Here is a 21422-nt window from a genome sequence, read left to right on the forward strand (position 1 = left end):
ACGGAGGATGTGCTTAATATGAGCAGCTGAGAAATCAATATAATTACAGTTATTTCACGCCATGCCTCAACCACTATTTGAGGAGCATGCTCTCGCTGCACAACAGGTGATATTCCGCCCAAACTCTGTATGCCATGGGCTCTCCAACCTTGTTCCTGCAGCTACCCAGTGCTTAATTTGGGAAAATCGATAGTAACATGTTTTCGCAAACAAAAAAATATTTCACTAAACTGTTGACAACCCCTTTTTCTGCGCTTGAGAAAGGAATGAAGGAGAGAGGGGAGGAGATATTCTGTAGCTAGGCTGTGTAAAGGCTATTTGACCAAGAAGGAGAGTGATGGCGTGCTGCATCAGATGACCTGGCCACCACAATCACCCGACCTCAACCCAATTGAGATGGTTTGGGATGAGTTGGACCACAGAGTGAAGGAATAGCAGCCAGCAAGTGCTCAGCATATGTGGGTACTCCTTCAAGACTGTTGGAAAAGCATTCCTCATGAAGCTGGGTAAGAGGATGCCAAGAGTGTGCAAAGCTGTCATCGAGGGAAAGGGTGGCCGACTGAAAGCAAAATATATTTTGGTTTGTTTAACACTTTTTTTTGGTTACTACATGATTCCATATTGATGTTTTCACTATTATTCTACAATGCAGAAACTAGTCAAAAGAAAAACCCTTGAATGAGTAGGTGTGTCCAAACATTTGACTGGTACTGTATATCACAGCATTCATCATGTAGTTAATATCATGACAATAGGCGATACCCAAATGCAGACACAGGAGGCAGATGGTTGGAGTTTAAGATGTTTAAAAAATCCAAAGGGAATAGGCAAGAGAATGGTTGTGGACAGGCAAAGGTCATAACCAGATCAGAGTCCAGGAGGTACAGAGTGGCAGGCAGGATCGAGGTTAGGGCAGGCAGGCGGGTACAGAGTCCAGAACAGGCAAGGGTCAAAACCGGGAGGACTAGAAAAAGGTGAAAAGGCAAAGCAGGGAAACGGGAAAAACCGCTGGTAGGCTTGGACATACAAGACGAACTGGCACAGAGAGACAGGAAACACAGGGATAAATACACTGGGGAAAACAAGCGACACCTGGAGGAGGTGTGACAGTTAAAGCTGGAATCCTCCATGGTGAAACAGAAACATCCGATTGCACCCCCCCCCCCCCCCCCCCCAGAAATCATTGCATGCGTGATAGAAGAGCACAATATGTACTCTAAATATTTTCCCCATGCTGCGGACACTCCTCGGCTCGGCAACAAAAACAATAAGAATGATGGTGGGGCGGCCAGTGGCACTGTATCCCGCTACTGCGGATTCAATCTTTAAGGTCATAATTTGCAGACCAAAGGAAGATTAATGTGAAAGCAGTAAAGCACTGCCAGGCAAAACCTATTGTGAGCGGTTTGACAAGACCATGTTATTGTGGTTTCACCGTGTAGCCTTTAGCTCCATTAATGAAAGCCACAGAGGGCATAAGCTACCCATGCTCCCTGGTAGCAGTCCAGAGATAAGCAGCACTGCGGTCTGATAACACTGAGATCAGTGCACGTGTCTCTAGACTCACTGCTATCTCAAGATAACAGAGTGAGAAACAGCGTGGAAGAACACAAAAGGTCAGAGGCTAGCAACAGCACTGGCCACAGCCCTGAATAGAGCAGCCTGTTTAGGGAGATGTGGACTAGATCCGAGGAGATGAGCTCTGTGTGGGTTGATTCTGTACGGCCCTGGTGTCCCTTTTATCTTCAGTATTACTAGTTTGAAGCCAGTCTAGGTCAGATATTAGTCTGTAAGGAGAGGTCTAAAAGCACAAGCCTCAGTGTTTCTTAGTGTAAGCTCTCTTTTGCACATGAACATTCCAGTAGAACAGTGCTGAGGAAAGTGTTTGTGCATGACTGGTCCGTGCTGTTTTGTCTCCCTTAGATACAGTGGACAAAGTTGAAGACCAGCCCTATTTGCCTGGTATGAATTCTGCCCTTTGTTCTATTCCTCCATGAGTTTGTTGACTTTTCTCTTTTTCTTTCTCTCGCTCTCCATCTGTCCCTCTCCCTTTCTTTCTCTTGTAACAGATTGTATTGGTTTCATGTTGTTATACTGCTATCATGGTGTGGCCTCAGGCTATAGCCTACAATGTTGACCCATGGTATCCTTGCAGTTCCTGGACAAGGTAGAAGTGGAGATGAGAACGTGTGAGGAGCCCCGCGCCCCAAATGGCCCCTCCCCTATTGCCATCACTGCTGGCCAGAGGTATGCCTTATCTGTTCTCTGTTTGGAACCTTTTGAGGGATTTTATTGTTCATGCTCTTTACCAGTGAAAGGATAGGTACATAGTTATTTGCAATTGTTCATATGTTGTTAATAATAATGTGATAAAGTCTACATTCTCATCAAATGTTCTATTCCTGTGTTTTTCTGCAGTGAGTATGGCTTTGCTGAGAAGGTGGTGGAGGGTATGTCAGTCATCATCAACTCCATCACCATCAAGGTGCAGTCCCGTGCCTTCCACGCCTCCTTCGAGCTCTGGCAGCTCCAGGGTAACAGTCTCAACCCCAAATGGCAGAAGACTGACCTCCGCTACACCCGCATCACGGACCCAAAAAGAGGAGAGGTACGCTCACATAATTTAATTAACACGGTTATATTGCATTTATGCATATACCTCCCCCTGTGTTCACCTTCCTTCCTGTCAAGCCACAGTTTATATTGTACAGAATATCCAGGTTACATGGTACAGCATGTCCAGATTACATGGTACAGTTAGTACAGCATGTCCAGGTTACATGGTACAGTTAGTACAGCATGTCCAGATTACATGGTACAGTTAGTACAGCATGTCCAGGTTAGATGGTACAGTTAGTACATCATGTCCAGGTTACATGATAGTTAGTACATCATGTCCAGGTTATATGATACAGTTAGTACAGCATGTCCAGGTTACACGGTGCAGTTAGTACAACATGTCCAGGTTACACGGTACAGTTAGTACAGTGTGTCCAGGTTACATGGTACAGTTAGTACATCATGTCCAGGTTACATGGTACAGTTAGTACATCATGTCCAGGTTACATGGTGCAGTTAGTACAGCATGTCCAGGTTAGATGGTACAGTTAGTACATTATGTCCAGGTTACATGGTACAGTTAGTACAGCATGTCCAGGTTAGAAGGTACAGTTAGTACATCATGTCCAGGTTACATGGTACAGTTAGTACATCATGTCCAGGTTAGATGGTACAGTTAGTACAGCATGTCCAGGTTACATGATACAGTTAGTACAGCATGTCCAGGTTACATGGTACAGTTAGTACATCATGTCCAGGTTACATGGTACAGTTAGTACATCATGTCCAGGTTACATGATACAGTTAGTACATCATGTCCAGGTTACATGGTACAGTTAGTACAGCATGTCCAGGTTAGATGGTACAGTTAGCACAGCATATCCAGGTTACATGGTACAGTTAGTACAGCATGTCCAGGTTACATGGTACAGTTAGTACATCATGTCCAGGTTAGATGGTACAGTTAGTACATCATGTCCAGGTTACATGATACAGTTAGTACAGCATGTCCAGGTTACATGGTGCAGTTAGTACAGCATGGCCAGGTTACATGGTACAGTTAGTACAGCATGTCCAGGTTAGATAGTACAGTTAGTACATCATGTCCAGGTTACATGGTACAGTTAGTACAGCATGTCCAGGTTACATGGTACAGTTAGTACATCATGTCCAGGTTACATGATACTGTTAGTACAGCATGGCCAGGTTACATGGTACAGTTAGTACAGCATGGCCAGGTTACATGGTACAGTATGTCCAGGTTACATGGTACAGTATGTCCAGGTTACATGGTACAGTATGTCCAGGTTACATGATACAGTTAGTACAGCATGTCCAGGTTACATGGTACAGTTAGTACAGCATGTCCAGGTTACATGATACAGTTAGTACAGCATGTCCAGGTTACATGATACAGTTAGTACAGCATGTCCAGGTTACATGATACAGTTAGTACAGCATGTCCAGGTTACATGGTACAGTTAGTACATCATGTCCAGGTTACATGGTACAGTTAGTACATCATGTCCAGGTTACATGGTACAGTTAGTACATCATGTCCAGGTTACATGGTACAGTTAGTACAGCATGGCCAGGTTACATGGTACAGTATGTCCAGGTTACATGGTACAGTATGTCCAGGTTACATGGTACAGTATGTCCAGGTTACATGATACAGTTAGTACAGCATGTCCAGGTTACATGGTACAGTTAGTACAGCATGTCCAGGTTACATGATACAGTTAGTACAGCATGTCCAGGTTACATGATACAGTTAGTACAGCATGTCCAGGTTACATGATACAGTTAGTACATTATGTCCAGGTTACATGGTACAGTTAGTACAGCATGTCCAGGTTAGAAGGTACAGTTAGTACATCATGTCCAGGTTACATGGTACAGTTAGTACATCATGTCCAGGTTAGATGGTACAGTTAGTACAGCATGTCCAGGTTACATGATACAGTTAGTACAGCATGTCCAGGTTACATGGTACAGTTAGTACATCATGTCCAGGTTACATGGTACAGTTAGTACATCATGTCCAGGTTACATGATACAGTTAGTACATCATGTCCAGGTTACATGGTACAGTTAGTACAGCATGTCCAGGTTAGATGGTACAGTTAGCACAGCATATCCAGGTTACATGGTACAGTTAGTACAGCATGTCCAGGTTACATGGTACAGTTAGTACATCATGTCCAGGTTAGATGGTACAGTTAGTACATCATGTCCAGGTTACATGATACAGTTAGTACAGCATGTCCAGGTTACATGGTGCAGTTAGTACAGCATGGCCAGGTTACATGGTACAGTTAGTACAGCATGTCCAGGTTAGATAGTACAGTTAGTACATCATGTCCAGGTTACATGGTACAGTTAGTACAGCATGTCCAGGTTACATGGTACAGTTAGTACATCATGTCCAGGTTACATGATACTGTTAGTACAGCATGGCCAGGTTACATGGTACAGTTAGTACAGCATGGCCAGGTTACATGGTACAGTATGTCCAGGTTACATGGTACAGTATGTCCAGGTTACATGGTACAGTATGTCCAGGTTACATGATACAGTTAGTACAGCATGTCCAGGTTACATGGTACAGTTAGTACAGCATGTCCAGGTTACATGATACAGTTAGTACAGCATGTCCAGGTTACATGATACAGTTAGTACAGCATGTCCAGGTTACATGATACAGTTAGTACAGCATGTCCAGGTTACATGGTACAGTTAGTACATCATGTCCAGGTTACATGGTACAGTTAGTACATCATGTCCAGGTTACATGGTACAGTTAGTACATCATGTCCAGGTTACATGGTACAGTTAGTACAGCATGGCCAGGTTACATGGTACAGTATGTCCAGGTTACATGGTACAGTATGTCCAGGTTACATGGTACAGTATGTCCAGGTTACATGATACAGTTAGTACAGCATGTCCAGGTTACATGGTACAGTTAGTACAGCATGTCCAGGTTACATGATACAGTTAGTACAGCATGTCCAGGTTACATGATACAGTTAGTACAGCATGTCCAGGTTACATGATACAGTTAGTACAGCATGTCCAGGTTACATGGTACAGTTAGTACATCATGTCCAGGTTACATGGTACAGTTAGTACATCATGTCCAGGTTACATGATACAGTTAGTACATCATGTCCAGGTTACATGGTACAGTTAGTACAGCATGTCCAGGCTAGATGGTACAGTTAGCACAGCATATCCAGGTTACATGGTACAGTTAGTACAGCATGTCCAGGTTACATGATACAGTTAGTACAGCATGTCCAGGTTACATGATACAGTTAGTACAGCATGTCCAGGTTACATGGTACAGTTAGTACATCATGTCCAGGTTACATGGTACAGTTAGTACATCATGTCCAGGTTACATGGTACAGTTAGTACATCATGTCCAGGTTACATGATACAGTTAGTACATCATGTCCAGGTTAGATGGTACAGTTAGCACAGCATATCCAGGTTACATGGTACAGTTAGTACAGCATGTCCAGGTTACATGGTACAGTTAGTACATCATGTCCAGGTTAGATGGTACAGTTAGTACAGCATGTCCAGGTTAGATGGTGCAGTTAGTACAGCATGTCCAGGTTACATGGTGCAGTTAGTACAGCATGTCCAGGTTACATGGTGCAGTTAGTACGCATGTCCAGGTTACATGGTGCAGTTAGTACGCATGTCCAGGTTACATGGTGCAGTTAGTACGCATGTCCAGGTTACATGGTGCAGTTAGTACAGCATGTCCAGGTTACATGGTACAGTTAGTACAGCATGTCCAGGTTACATGGTACAGTTAGTACATCATGTCCAGGTTACACGGTGCAGTTAGTACAGCATGTCCAGGTTACACGGTACAGTTAGTACAGCATGTCCAGGTTACATGGTGCAGTTAGTACATCATGTCCAGGTTACATGATACAGTTAGTACAGCATGTCCAGGTTAGATGGTGCAGTTAGTACAGCATGTCCAGGTTACATGGTGCAGTTAGTACATCATGTCCAGATTACATGGTACAGTTAGTACATCATGTCCAGGTTACATGGTGCAGTTAGTACAGCATGTCCAGGTTACATGGTACAGTTAGTACAGCATGTCCAGGTTACATGGTACAGTTAGTACAGCATGGCCAGGTTACATGGTGCAGTTAGTACAGCATGGCCAGGTTACATGGTACAGTTAGTACAGCATGTCCAGGTTAGATAGTACAGTTAGTACATCATGCCCAGGTTAGATAGTACAGTTAGTACATCATGTCCAGGTTACATGGTACAGTTAGTACAGCATGTCCAGGTTACATGGTACAGTTAGTACAGCATGTCCAGGTTACATGGTACAGTTAGTACAGCATGTCCAGGTTACATGGTGCAGTTAGTACAGCATGGCCAGGTTACATGGTACAGTTAGTACAGCATGTCCAGGTTACATGGTACAGTTAGTACAGCATGGCCAGGTTACACGGTACAGTTAGTACAGCATGTCCAGGTTACACGGTACAGTTAGTACAGCATGTCCAGGTTACATGGTACAGTTAGTACAGCATGTCCAGGTTACATGGTGCAGTTAGTACAGCATGGCCAGGTTACATGGTACAGTTAGTACAGCATGTCCAGGTTACATGGTACAGTTAGTACAGCATGGCCAGGTTACACGGTACAGTTAGTACAGCATGTCCAGGTTACATGGTACAGTTAGTACATCATGTCCAGATTACATGGTACAGTTAGTACATCATGTCCAGGTTACATGGTACAGTTAGTACAGCATGTCCAGGTTACATGGTACAGTTAGTACGCATGTCCAGGTTACATGGTACAGTTAGTACAGCATGGCCAGGTTACATGGTACAGTTGGTACAGCATGGCCAGGTTACATGGTACAGTTAGTACATCATGTCCAGGTTACATGGTACAGCATGTCCAGGTTCCAGAGTCACTGTATCTATTTTTCAGGCCAGCAGTAAATCACTTAATTCGGCCAATTGTTTAGTGTTTTTTTTTTTTTTCCTCTAAATGAGATCCAGTAATCAAGTTATCAGGAAATGCATATGCGTAAGCCTCAGAGATGACCTCTTTTACATGGTCTCCCTGTTTGTCTCGTAAAGACAAAGATTGTTAGGCCAGTTTACTTCTGGCTCCTCCTACACACTAATATGTATATTGTGTCTGTCTGTTCACCCTCCCAGGTGTTGACGTTTAAGGAGATCAACTGGCAGAGTCTGCGTATCGAGGCCGATGCCATAGAGAGTGAGGACCAGGACCTGAATAGTACCCCACTACGCCTCATCACCAACCAGGGACGCATCCGCATTGCCTTGAAGCGCAGGGTAAGACTGGGCCATGGGGGTGGGGTTTTCTTGATGTGACTTTTCCCCAACAGTTTACCCATGTTACAGTTTCTCAAATGCAACTGTTCTCATGGTGTATCATAGGTAAATCAACAAACAACATTGTGTCATTGACTAAGCAGGTTTCTCCTCTCTTTAATGTCATTGACTAACCAGGTTTCTCCTCTCTTTAATCACACCCCAGCTGAAGGACTGTAATGTGCTGGCCTCTAAGCTGCTCTTCATCCTGGATGACCTGCTGTGGGTGCTGACGGACTCTCAGCTCAAAGCTGTCATCCACTACGCCAAGTCCCTGAGCGAGGCTATGGAGAAGTCTGCCCAGCAGAGGAAGAGCATGGCCGCAAAGTCCCTACAGGTACCATCCTTCCGCCTTCCTCTTATGTGTTAGAAACAGTACAGAGTCTGCAGCACACACTTATATTGTACTGCAGTTCAAGTCTAACTATATTACTGAACTGCTGTCTATCTACTCTCAAACATTTTGTATAGATATTATAATAGCCTGTGTAATAATTGCAGTCATATTGTTGATATTATTCTCTCTGTGTTAGACTGCACCACCTTCCCCTGGTATACACACTCTATGGACAAACCCTCCACCCTCTCCTAGTGGTGGAGTCCCCAGTACCCTGGACCAGTACTTTGATCAACACGATGTCAAAGAGTCCTCCTACCACACCTTCATCTCTCGTCTAGACCTGCACATATGCAACGACAGTTCCTCAGCAGACCCCGGTTAGTCCCACAGACACCCCAAAGATATGCCATGCACAGAATTAGACTATAACCTATGACCCTCAAACTCATCTCTGGACCTTGAAGTCAGTTCCACTGCGTTTTTTCAATGTTGCCCTCTAATCAGGGACTGATTTAGAACTGGGACACCAGGTGTGTGCAATTAATTATCAGGTAGAACAGAAAACCAGCAGGCTCCAGACCTCGTAGGTTAAGAGTTGAATAGCGCTGACCTATGACCTTTGTAGCTTTTCTGCCTGAAGTGATCTTATCTCTCATTTCTGGTTGTCTTTAATTTAGACAATTAGTGGGTGAAAACACGCTTTGGTAATGAAATTTCACTTCCTATTGTTATAAAATAAATAATCACTAGTTAACTACACATGGTTGATGATATTACTAGTTTATCTAGCGTGTCCTGCATTGCATATAATCGATGCGGTGCGCATTCGCACCAGTCGTTGCTCCAACGTGTACCTAACCATAAACATCAATGCCTTTCTTAAAATCAATACACAGAAGTATATATTTTTAAACCTGCATATTTAGCTAAAAGAAATCCAGGTTAGCAGGCAATATTAATCAGGTGAAATTGTGTCACTTCTCTTGCGTTCATTGCACGCAGAGTCAGGGTATATGCAACAGTTTGGGCCGCCTGGCTCGTTGCGAACTAATTTGCCAGACTTTTACGTAATTATGACATAACATTGAAGGTTGTGCAATGTAACAGGAATATTTAGACTTATGGATGCCACCCGTTAGATAAAATACGGAACGGTTCCGTATTTCACTGAAAGAATAAACGTTTTGTTTTCGAGATGATAGTTTCCGGATTCGACCATATTAATGACCTAAGGCTCGTATTTCTGTGTGTTATTATGATATAATTAAGTCTATGATTTGATAGAGCAGTCTGACTGAGCGGTGGTAGGCAGCAGCATGCTCGTAAGCATTCATTCAAACAGCACTTTCGTGCGTTTTGCCAGCAGCTCTTCGCAATGCTTAAAGCATTGCGCTGTTTATGACTTCAAGCCTATCAACTCAGATTAGCCTGGTGTAACCGATGTGAAATGGCTAGCTAGTTAGCGGGGTGCACGCTAATAGCGTTTCAAACGTCACTCGCTCTGAGATTTGGAGTAGTTGTTCCCCTTGTTCTGCATGGGTAACGCTGCTTCGAGGGTGGCTGTTGTCGATGTGTTCCTGGTTCGAGCCCAGGTAGGAGCGAGGAGAGGGACGGAAGCTATACTGTTACACTGGCAATACTAAAGTGCCTATAAGAACATCCAATAGTCAAAGGTATATGAAATACAAATCGTATAGAGAGAAATAGTCCTATAATTCCTATAATAACTACAACCTAAAACTTCTTAGCTGGGAATATTGAAGACTCATGTTAAAAGGAACCACCAGCTTTCATATGTTCTCATGTTCTGAGCAAGGAACTGAAACGTTAGCTTTCTTACATAGCACATATTGCACTTTTACTTTCTTCTCCAACACTTTGTTTTTGCATTATTTAAACCAAATTGAACATGTTTCATTATGTATTTGAGGCTAAATTGATTTTATTGATGTATTATATTAAGTTAAAATAAGTGTTCATTCAGTATTGTTGTAATTGTCATTATTACAAATACATTAAAAAAATCGCCTGATTAATCGCTATCGGCTTTTTTTGGTCCTCCAATAATCGGTATCGGCGTTGAAAAATCATAATTGGTCGACCTCTAGTGTGCACCTCCTCTCTGCTGTCACATCCAACCTGGATCGATATTTGGTTTTAATGCAGACGAGAGCACTGAATCCAGCTTCACACAGATATGAGCTGGCAAAGGGTAGCCTACCATGAGTTTTATGGTGTTTTCAAGACAACTGGGAACTCAAAAAATACGAGATCAAATCATGACGTCAGTGATCTTCAGGTCGGAAAGTCCGAGCTCTAGAAAGAGGCCTGAGTTCCTGAGTTGGAATTCGGAGTTGGATGACTGTTGAAAAATATTTTTCCCAGTCGGAGCTTGTTTCTTTCAAAGTTCACAGTTGTCTTGAACGCACTGAAGTCGGAAGTCAGAGATTTCAGAGTTCCCCGTTGTTTTGAATGCGGCATTAATGCGCAGAGGGAGACGGCAGGGTATTCCCTTTGAGTCAGGAACCAAAACTCCTCCATAGTGACCCGTGAATGCGTTGTCTGCAGCATTCGGTCACATGACAGCTCGACCAGCTGTTCGATTTCACTTCCTGGCATGTCAACTGAGCCAGGATCACAGTCAAACGGATTGGGTAGTAGGTCCCAAAGTGTTCTTCCAAGCGTTGGATGTGAGCAGTCACCACTTGTGTGGGACACTCACTGATGCTGTTTTCTGTTATTTTCTTTTCAATACAGAAAGTCAACCAAGTCTGTATTTTTTTTACATCCTTTGTGAACGACAACAGTTCCTCTCTCAATGTGAAAAATGTTTCCAACACTCCCCCTGGATAACCACTAAGCCTCGGTTTGAAATAGGAGACACATTCATAACTAGAGTGCAGAGGCCTGCCCGTCATCCCGGCATAGATGGAGCCTCATCTGTGCAAAAGCCCACCATTCGATCCCATATGGAATCTGTTTTTCGTCAATATAGCCACGCAGCACACTGAACATCCCCTATGCCGTTTCATGCTCGGGAATCGTAAGACAGAACAATATGTCCTCATGAATAGCTTCCCACTACATGTATAGCGAACAAAAGTCAATGCATGGGCATCTCTGCCCTCGCAGCTGATGTCCATTTAGAGAGCATAATCTCTCCGTTTCCCAGTCTGCTGTCCCCACATGCTTCAAGATGGCCACCATTGTTCCTGTACCCAAGAAAGCAAAGGTAACTGAACTAAATGACTATCACTCACTTTTGTCATCATTAAGTGCTTTGAGAGACTAGTCAAGGATCATATCACCTCTACCTTACCTGTCACCCTAGACCCACTTCAGTTTGCTTACTGCCCCAATAGATCCACAGACGATGCCATCACACTGCACAATGCCCTATCCTATCTGGACAAGAGGAATACCTATGTAAGAATGCTGTTGATTGACTATAGCTCAGCATTTAACACCATAGTATCCTCCAAGCACATCATCAATACTCCCTGTTCACCCATGATTGCGTGGCCATGCACGCCTCCAACTCAATCAAGTTTGCAGACGACACAACAGTAGTAGGCTTGATTACTCACAATGACGAGACAGCCTACAGGGAGAAGGCTCTGGGAGTGTGGTGCCAGGAAAATGACCTCTCACTCAACGTCAACAAATCAAAGGGGATGATCGTAGACTTCAGAAAACAGCAGAGGGAGCAACCCCCTATGCACATCAATGGGACCACAGTGGAGGTGGAAAGCTTCAAGTTTCTACACATCACTGACAAACTGAAATGGTCCAACCACAAAGACAGTGTGGTGAAGAAATTTGTTGAGGCACCTAAAACCCTCACAAACTTTTACAAAAGTTCAAAAGTATCTATATCCACAGTAAAACAAGTCCTATATCGACATAACCTGAAAGGCCACTCAGCAAGGAAGAAGCCACTGCTCCAAAACCGCCATAAAAAAGCCAGACTACGGTTTGCAACTGCACATGGGGACAAAGATCGTTCTTTTTGGAGAATAGTTCTCTGGTCTGATGAAATAAAAATAGAACTGTTTGGCCATAATGACCATCGTTATGTTTGGAGGGAAAAGGGAAGGCTTGCAAGCCGAAGAACACCATCCCAACCGCGAAGCACGGGGGTGGCAGCATCATGTTGTGGGGGTGTTTTGCTGCAGGAAGGACTGGTGTACTTCACAAAATTGATGGCATCATGAGGGAGGAAAATTATGTGGATATATTGAAGCAACAGCTCAAGACATCGGTCAGGAAGTTAAAGCTTGGTCGCAAATGGGTCTTCCAAATGAACAATGACCACAAGCATACTTCCAAGTTGTGGCAAAATGGCTTAAGGACAACAAAGTCAAGGTATTGGAGTGGCCATCACAAAGCCCTGACCTCCACCCCATAGAAAATGTGTGGGCAGAACTGAAAAAGCATGTGCGAGCAAGGAGGCCTACTCAGTTACACCAGCTCTGTCAGGAGGAATGGGCCAAAATTCACCCAACTTATTGTGGGAAGCTTGTGGAAGGCTACTGAAACGTTTGACCGAAGTTAAACAATTTAAAGGCAATGCTACCAAATACTAATTGAGTGTATGTAAACTTCTGACCCACTGGGAATGTGATGGAAGAATTAAAAGCTGAAATAAATCATTCTCTCAACTATTATTCTGACATTTTACATTCTTAAAATAAAGTGATGATCCTAACTGACCTAAAACAGGGAATTTTTACTGGGATTAAATGTCAGGAATTGTGAAAAATGTAGTTTAAATGTATTTGGCTAAGGTGTATGTAAACTTCCAACTTCAACTGTACATAGACTTTAAATCACTGGCCACTTTAATAAATGGAACACCAGTCACTTTAATAATGTTTACATATTTTGCATTTGTCATCATATGTATATACTATATTCTATTCTACTGTGTCTTAGTTTATTCCGCTCTGACATTGCTCGTCCATATATTTATATATTCTTAATTCCATTCCTTTACTTAAATTTCTGTGTGTTGTTGTGACATTTTTAGATATTACTTGTTAGATATTACTGCACTGTTGGAGCTACAAACACAAGCATTTCGCCACACCCACAATAACATCTGCTAAACACGTTTATGTGACTGATACATTTTGATTTGATTTGATCAAAGTCTCTGTAATAATGTGTAGCTTCATAGTGTAGAGGGCATAGCCATTCACTGTGGGAATGATTCAAGTGCAATGGTCAGGTGCGGCCTTTTCCCATGATCTAAGGGGCGCTCTCTCATTTAATTTTATCTTTTAGATTTTAAGAATTTTCATGTAGATTTGTAAGGTTAACCACATTACAATGATTTTGAGATACAAAGACGATGTATATATTTTTCTCTTCTTCAGGATTTTGGAAATTCTCCCGCGATCCCATTGTTTGGTTTTCTTAGAGGAGTATTTACACAAAAATCCACCCTCCAATTAGAGTCTTGATGATGAAAGTTAGTTGTCAGAGTTGAACAAAGATTTTGACCTCTGACCTCTCATGTCACACAGATGAGCCTCCTCCTCCATGCTCCCATGGTGCAATGCAGCTGACCTTCCGTAAGCTTGGTTTTGACTACTACCCCATCCACAGGCCTGGTGAGTGTACTTCCCCCGATCGGTCAAGAGACTTGTGCTACTATTTGTTATAATTAGAGCTCACGTTTATTCACTGCTGTCCACAACGTTCTTTGTTAGTGCTCCCACTGAAATCTCAACCTACATTCAGACTTCTAGTAAGCCTCCTCTCCATTCATTCATGCAAACTAATAGCCTTTTTGTACATAGTTTTAAGGGACCAAAAGTATTGGGACAAATTCACTTATGTGTGTTAAAATAGTCAAAAGTTAAGTATTTGGTCTTAATATTCATATTCATAGCACACAATGACTGCATCAATCTTGTGACTCTATACATTTGTTGGAAAAATTTGCTATTTGTTTTGGTTATAATCCTGAATGAATCGTGAATAATGATGAGTGAGAAAGTTAGACGCACACATATCATACACCCCCCCCCCGCCAAAATAAATGCTAACCTACCCTGTTATTGTAATGGTGAGAGGTTAGAATGTCTTGGGTGTATGATATTTGTGTGTCTAACTTTCTCAATCCTTATTATTCACGATTAATTCAGGCTTATCTGTAATCATTGTAACATGATTCCTAGTATATGAAACCTCAACCTCCATTCAGACTTCTATTAAGCCTCCTCTCCATTCATTCATGCAAACTAATAGCCTGGATGGCGAAGGATGCCCATTGCTATTATTCTCAGTGGAATTATTTGACTGTAGAATGTGGAGCTCCTCAATTCCTTCTAAAACTCTCCACTTCACTTAATCAGAACTACTGGTCTGTTACACAATTATGGAAAACACATTTTAAGGGAGATTGGTTTGCTTGAGCAATCATGCTAAATCTCAGATCAAATAGTATAAACAAAGCTTTGGGAAAAAAGACTTTAAGTTGATGTATATAACTGGGATGTTATATATATATTTTTATTAGGGTGAGAGATGGAATCTTTTCAACAATAACCCTGGTGATGCAGTGAACCCTATTGTATAACCTTAATGTATGACTTTGTATGATATGACCTGCAGGGGATGGCTGTCGGCATTGGGAGCGTCACTGTGGGGCGATGGATGCCCGGGCCCAGTGGGCTGGCTTACTACTGCAGGAGTTCCAGAGGAGGGTGGAAGCGTCAGGGATCCCTGGGCCAGACTCTAAGGTCCCCAACCAGGTCAAGGACTTCCCCGCCAAGAGGACCCAGGGTGAGACTTACTACAACACACTGCCAGGTCCTCTTACAGTAGGAATCTGATCCACCAACAGACAAATACTACATAAACAAAAGTATGTGGACACCCCTTCAAATTAGTGGATTCGGCTATTTCGGCCACACCCGTTGCTGACCGGTGTATAAAATTGACCACACAGCCATGCAATCTCCATAGATATCATTGGCAGTAGAATGGCTTTACTGAAGAGCTCAGTGACTTTCAACGTGGCAACGTCATAGGATGCCACCTTTCCAACAAGTCAGTTGGTCACATTTCTGCCCTGCTAGAGCTGCTAGGCCCCTTAGTTACAGTGAAGGGAAATCTTAACGCTACAGCATACATTGACATTCTAGACAATTCTGCTCTTCCAACTTTGTGGCAACAGTTTGGGGAAGGCCCTTTTCTATTTCAGAATGAAAAGTCCATACAGAAATGGTTTGTCAAGATCGGTGTGGAAGAACTTGACTGGCCTACAAAGAGCCCTGACCTCAACTCCATCGAACACCTTTGGGATGAATTGGAATGCCGACTGCGAGCCAGGCCTAATCGCCCAACATCAGTGCCCGACCTCACTAATGTTCTTGTGGCTGAATGAAAGCAAGTCCCCGCAGCAATATTCCAACATCTAGTGGAAATCCTTCCCGGAAGAGTGGAGGCTGTTATAGCAGCAAAGGGGGGACCAACTCCATATTAATGCCCATGATTTTAGAATGAGATGCTCGACGAGCAGGTGCCCACATGCTTTTGGTAATGTAGTGTACCTACTGATGAGAATAAATGGTTATTTACAAGTCACAGATACTGACGCTAAAAGTTCGACTTATGATATACACAGATGGACAACCCACCCCCAAGGCCAGCCCTCCTGAAAGGGAGCAGATCTCCAAGAGGACCTCAATAGCACAACCTCTCCCGGGGAACCCTCTTAAGAGGCTCCGCTCCAGCTGTGTGGTGGTACGAATGGATGACCTGGATATACATCAGGTGAGACAGGACTACCTATGTACATCTCTCCGTTAGGCTTCCTCTGACATTGTTTTCTGTAATGAAGGCAGTCAAAGTATGCTATTCATTTTAAAAGGCTATCAATGGCAAGGACAGAAGACATGGAATGCAGCTGGTTGCGCAGAATCGAGACTGGTTGAAGACAGGAAAGCCATGTGAAGAAAATGAAATACTCTATGCACTATTACATGAATTCCTAACCTGGCAATGTAGTCTTAGTTATATCACAGTAAGAGGGGAAACCCTTTTCTCCTCGCCACACTCGAGTGCCCTAAAGCTTGTCAGCTGTGATGTAGAAAAACCCCTGCTAACACAAATAGAGCTAAGCAGTTCCTACTTTTACAGCCATAGAGGAAATCAGATATAATATGCAGCAAGCCATGATAAGGGGTATTTTGGGCTTGAGTTGGTGGTAATTCCCCTTTTCTCTGTAAAAAAAAAAAAAGTAAGACCTTTTGTAGTTTCCTTTCATGAGAACCAGAGGTATTGTGACAGTGTTTTGTCGTTTTGGCTCTGTACTCCAGCACTTTGGATTTGAAAGGATACAATGACTGAGGTTAAAGTGTAGACTGTCAGCTTTAATTTGAGGGTTTACTATTTTCATCCATATCGGGTGAACCGTTTAATAATTACAGCACTTTTTGTACATAGTCCTCCCATTTTAGGGGACTAAAAGTATTGAGACAAATTCACATATGTGTATTAAAGTAGTTTCTATACACTTCTACATTAATGTGGATGCCACCAAGGTTACGGATAATCCTGAATGAATCGTGAATAATGATGAGGGTGAAAGTTACAGATCCATAAATGTCATACCCCCCCAAAAATGCTAACCTCCCCTGTTATTGTAATGGTGAGAGGTTAGCATGACTTGGAAGTATGCTAACCTCCCCTGTTATTGTAATGGTGAGAGGTTAGCATGTCTTGGAGAATATGCTAATCTCCCCTGTTATTGTAATGGTGAGAGGTTAGCATGTCTTGGAGGTATGCTAACCTCCCCTGTTATTGTAATGGTGAGAGGTTAGCATGTCTTGGAGGTATGCTAACCTCCCCTGTTATTGTAATGGTGAGAGGTTAGCATGTCTTGGAGGTATGCTAACCTCCCCTGTTATTGTAATGGTGAGAGGTTAGCATGTCTTGGGAGTATGACATTTCTACGTCTAACTTTCTCACTCATCATTATTCACGATTCATTCAGGGTTATCCGTAACCATGGTGGCATCCACATTAATGTAGAAGTGTTAAGAAACATATTATATTCTTATTTACAATAAAAGTGAATGAAATGACAAAATACATGATTTATCATAAATTTTTATTGGGCACAAAATAATCTGAAATACAACCAAAACAAACAGCAAATGCATCCAACAAATTTGTAGAGTCACAAGCTTGATGTAATCATTGCATGCTATGAATACGGGACCAAATACTTAACTTTTGACTACTTTAATACACACAAGTGCCAGGTCGCAATTGTAAATGAGAACTTGTTCTCAACTTGCCTAGCTGGTTAAATAAAGGTGAAATAAATAAAATAAATAAACAAGTGAATTTTTCCCAATACTTTTGGTCCCCTAAAATGGGGGGACTATGTACAAAAAGTGCTGTAATTTCTAAACGGGGAAAATACCCTCAAATTAAAGCTCACAGTCTGCACTTTAACTTCGTAGTCATTATAATTTCATCCACAGAGCCAAAACAACAACAAAATTGTCACTGTCCCAATACATTTGGAGCTTACTGTAGTTAATAGTGCATTAAGTTCCTTTTACACTACTTTCACTCTGACAGTCAGAAAACTCATCATTACTTTTAAGGTTTTGTGTGAGAAAAGCACTTAAGAAATCAAATTCACATGAATCATTATTACCACCCCCTCCCCTCACACAGGTGTCTACAGGGGGACGCCACAGCAAGAAGACCCAGTCCTTAATATCCTGTAACCGCAAGGCCCTGAACCTAGCAGACAATATACCAGCCATCCACCTGCAATTCACAGAGTATTACTTCCCTGACGACCCCGGTTTGCCTGGTATGAGCTAACCATATACTGTTGTGTGTGTTTCTTGCCAACTGCTATTTAGTCATTATCCTAGTAAATGATTCAAACTGTAGTTTCTTGCTGATCCTCCAATTAAATATTCAGTTCTCTTCTGGTGAAAGAAACAAACCATTAGAATATTATCTTACAACTGAAAATATGTCCCTCTCTCCATCCCCCTCTCCTTCCCCAGTACCCAATACTAACCTATATGCCCAACTGAACGGCCTACAGCTGTGCCTGGACCCTGCCAGTCTTCTGTGGGTCAACCTGTTCTCTAGGGGCCTGATGCGTACCCTGGAGCAGGTCAAAGCCTTCTACCACCTCCAGGACAGCAGCAAGGCAGAGGAGCACATGGACATCCACATGGACGCAGCTCAGATCAAGGTGAGACTGGTTGAATAAACCCAGACCAAGCTGTCAGAATAGAGTTGCATCATTGCAGTCAGTGTCCCTTTTGGCAGCAGAGTACAGCTCATTACACAACTTTAAGTCATTTCAAGTGTTTCTAGTGTTGTTCAACCTTCCAGATGTTTGCCCTTAGGGACTTTTGTGTAGAAATACTGCTCTATTTGGTAATGGGTATGCAGTTCCGTTTTGTAATGCTTCTGGCTTTCGTCTCCAGTTTTCTCTCCAATGAAATGGAAAGGGCCCATTTAAACTTTGGTGTTGGTGTTATTACTGGGTTAGTGTATCAGGTCAGGAGATGACTGTGTTCCTGTTTCTGTGCCTCCCCCCTGTCTGTCTACAGCTGATCATTCCCCTGGAGTCATCCATCATGGACCACCAGGACCGGCCCCAGTCCCTAAGCGTCACCGTCCCCCAGATGGTCCTCAGCAACACACGCCACTCTCCCCACGGCACCCGGGCCGACCTCCACACCACCTACAGCAGTTTCTCCACCTGCCACTTCTTCCAGTCAACTCCCCCTTGCTCCTTCCCCCGAGACCAGAGCTCCTTCCTCCCGCTACCCTCTGCCTTCCTCCAGCACTCCCTGGAGATGGAGCCCCTGTCCCTGTCTGAGAGGAGGCCCCTAAGGCCCAAGGATGTTTGGTTCCTCAGCCTGTCCCGTCTGTCCATGAGCTTCGAGGGGGCGCGGAAAAGCAACAGGGGCAGAGCTCACCCCTTCGTGGAGCCTTTCACCATTTCTGTGTGGATGTGTCGTCCGTCTGCGTTTAAGGGCAGTTCCCTGGTCTCCTCCCCCAATAAACCAGCTCCTGTTGATCCCAACCATAAAACCCCAGAACAGCAGGAGAACCACCTCCCGCCCAACCTGGAACACAACCAGGACAGTCGACAGGAGGCTGCAGTGGCTTCTATCCACTTCCTGGCCCAGGCCATCACACCGGTCAAGGTGTGGCTCAACCACTACCAGTATGTTGCCCTGTTGCGGATGAAGGACACCCTGGCCAGGCTGGGGCACGAGCTGGGCCGGGACACCAGGGACGCTAAGCAGGCCAGGGGCCAGGAGGCTGACCCCCCTACGGTGTGCCTAGCTCTCCTAATGGACTCAGTGGAGCTGGGGCTCCTGCTACCACCTGCAGCCACGGAGCCAGAGGAGGCCCACACCCCAGGGTCTGAAAGCCCCAGCCTGACAGACTCCGATCTCTCCCCCACTCACCAGGCTACTTCGCCAGGCCCTCTGGAGGACAGTGGGATAGGAAACACCACTGCCACCGTCAACAGCTCCCCTCCCCTTGAGCAGGAGGTGGATGGTGTGGTAGAGGAGGCCAGCGAGGCAGTAGAGGTCATGGAGGGGGAGATGGCCCAGGGGGATGGCAGTGGTCCTGTTCCCTCTCCTCCCTTCTCCCCTGAACACCATCCCTCCCTCCTGTCCAGGGACCCCTCTACCTTCAGTCTGGAGGGAGAGCTGTCCACTGCCCTCACCTCCACCAAGGACGTCACCAAAGATGCCTTTAGTGCCTCCCTGGACCTGACTAAAGGGGCGTTCTCCATCACAAAAGATGCCTTCAGCTTCATGAGTCGCGGGTCGGGGATGAGCAAGCTGTTCAATCCACAGGCGAAGTAGGTTTCCCAGCATGCTCTCCTGCTGTGCTGTTGTCATTACACCATATGGTTCAGCTCTTCCAGGTCCATATTGTAAACTGTATGGATGTGGTTTTACTGGTGTGAATGAACATACAGGCTGTTGACCCAAACTCACCCTCTGTTTCTGTTTGTGTAGGGAGCAGCGCGACGAGGTGTCCCACACGGCCAGCCTGCGGCTCCAGTCCATGAACCAGTCTCTCTCACAGCACTCATTTGACAGTGCTATCCTGGACGGCAGCCTGCCCAACGACCACCTCTCAGTGGAAAGCGACTCCAGCGAGAACGTTGTCATCCTCATGGATGGTAACTCCCCACAATATCAACAGTCACTTCAAACTCTACAACACACATGCATATTGTATCAAGAGAATACAGAACATTTAAAAATAAAGATATACTATCTATCTAGTAAGATGATTTAAAAACAATAATCTTGAATCCCACTGGACAATAGAGTCCCTGTGTGTTCTGTTGTGGTTTCAGAGTCAGGGGTAGAGTCCATGATGCGACCCAACGGCACCCCGGGGCCCAGTGGAGGCAGTCCTGCCCTGAGGACAGAGGGGGGGTCCTCAGCTGACCTGAGCAGCTCCCTGTCCCAGAGCATTGAGGACATCACACAGGACACAGTGGGTCCCATTTACATACATACACTGTCCAGTGTGACATTACAGAGGCATTGTCAGCGCTTTCACTGTATATGCTCAGCAATCATACTGTATTTGTAAGCTGAGCCAAGCAGAATTGTTATTGTGATTAACTGATTGTGCTGTGGTGTGCTGTGCAGACCTCTGTGTTGTTGCTGGTGCTCAGTGGGATGGCCTGTGTGGCAGACCTGAAGGGAGAGGACCTGGTGGTGGCAGTGGAGGCCCAGGATCTCATCCTAAGACAGATGGGCAACGTCAGGGTCTCTGACCTGCTGGCCGAACTGATGCCAGGTAACTGCAAGCTACGGATGGAACTATGCTTTTATCCATTCTGGATGACCGCCAGACGCAGATTTGGATAATAATCCAGCGTAAAAACACTGCCTCTGTCAGTCATCGAAAATGAAGTAGAACTTAACTACCTAAAGACCCTGCACCTTACTGAGCATCAGTCACACAACATCTGTCTCAACACACTGGCTCTCAATTTCGAATAAAAATGGTTCCTTTTGTCAGAGAACACTCTGTCCTCCCAACCCACTCATTCTCTCCGATTCCCTGTAAAACACCTGTTATAT

At 44.2% G+C, this 21422-nt stretch overlaps 1 protein-coding gene across 1 annotated transcript in view; it reads left to right on the plus strand.

Annotated features, from left to right (window-relative positions):
• LOC139542549 (bridge-like lipid transfer protein family member 3A) overlaps window positions 1–21422 on the plus strand; it is a 49065-nt gene that overhangs the window by 23397 nt on the left and 4246 nt on the right. Inside the window, exons 3-17 of the mRNA XM_071348119.1 lie at window positions 1924–1962; window positions 2156–2247; window positions 2419–2608; window positions 7779–7919; window positions 8125–8295; window positions 8492–8675; window positions 13827–13913; window positions 14920–15090; window positions 15935–16083; window positions 18001–18142; window positions 18345–18538; window positions 18903–20176; window positions 20337–20503; window positions 20684–20826; window positions 20985–21135. Of these exons, the coding sequence (XP_071204220.1) occupies window positions 1924–1962; window positions 2156–2247; window positions 2419–2608; window positions 7779–7919; window positions 8125–8295; window positions 8492–8675; window positions 13827–13913; window positions 14920–15090; window positions 15935–16083; window positions 18001–18142; window positions 18345–18538; window positions 18903–20176; window positions 20337–20503; window positions 20684–20826; window positions 20985–21135 (3295 nt within the window). The remainder of the gene's footprint in view (window positions 1–1923; window positions 1963–2155; window positions 2248–2418; window positions 2609–7778; window positions 7920–8124; window positions 8296–8491; window positions 8676–13826; window positions 13914–14919; window positions 15091–15934; window positions 16084–18000; window positions 18143–18344; window positions 18539–18902; window positions 20177–20336; window positions 20504–20683; window positions 20827–20984; window positions 21136–21422) is intronic.

This window comes from Salvelinus alpinus, chromosome 17 (assembly GCF_045679555.1).
Source record: "Salvelinus alpinus chromosome 17, SLU_Salpinus.1, whole genome shotgun sequence".
In the NCBI taxonomy this organism is placed as follows: domain Eukaryota; kingdom Metazoa; phylum Chordata; class Actinopteri; order Salmoniformes; family Salmonidae; genus Salvelinus; species Salvelinus alpinus.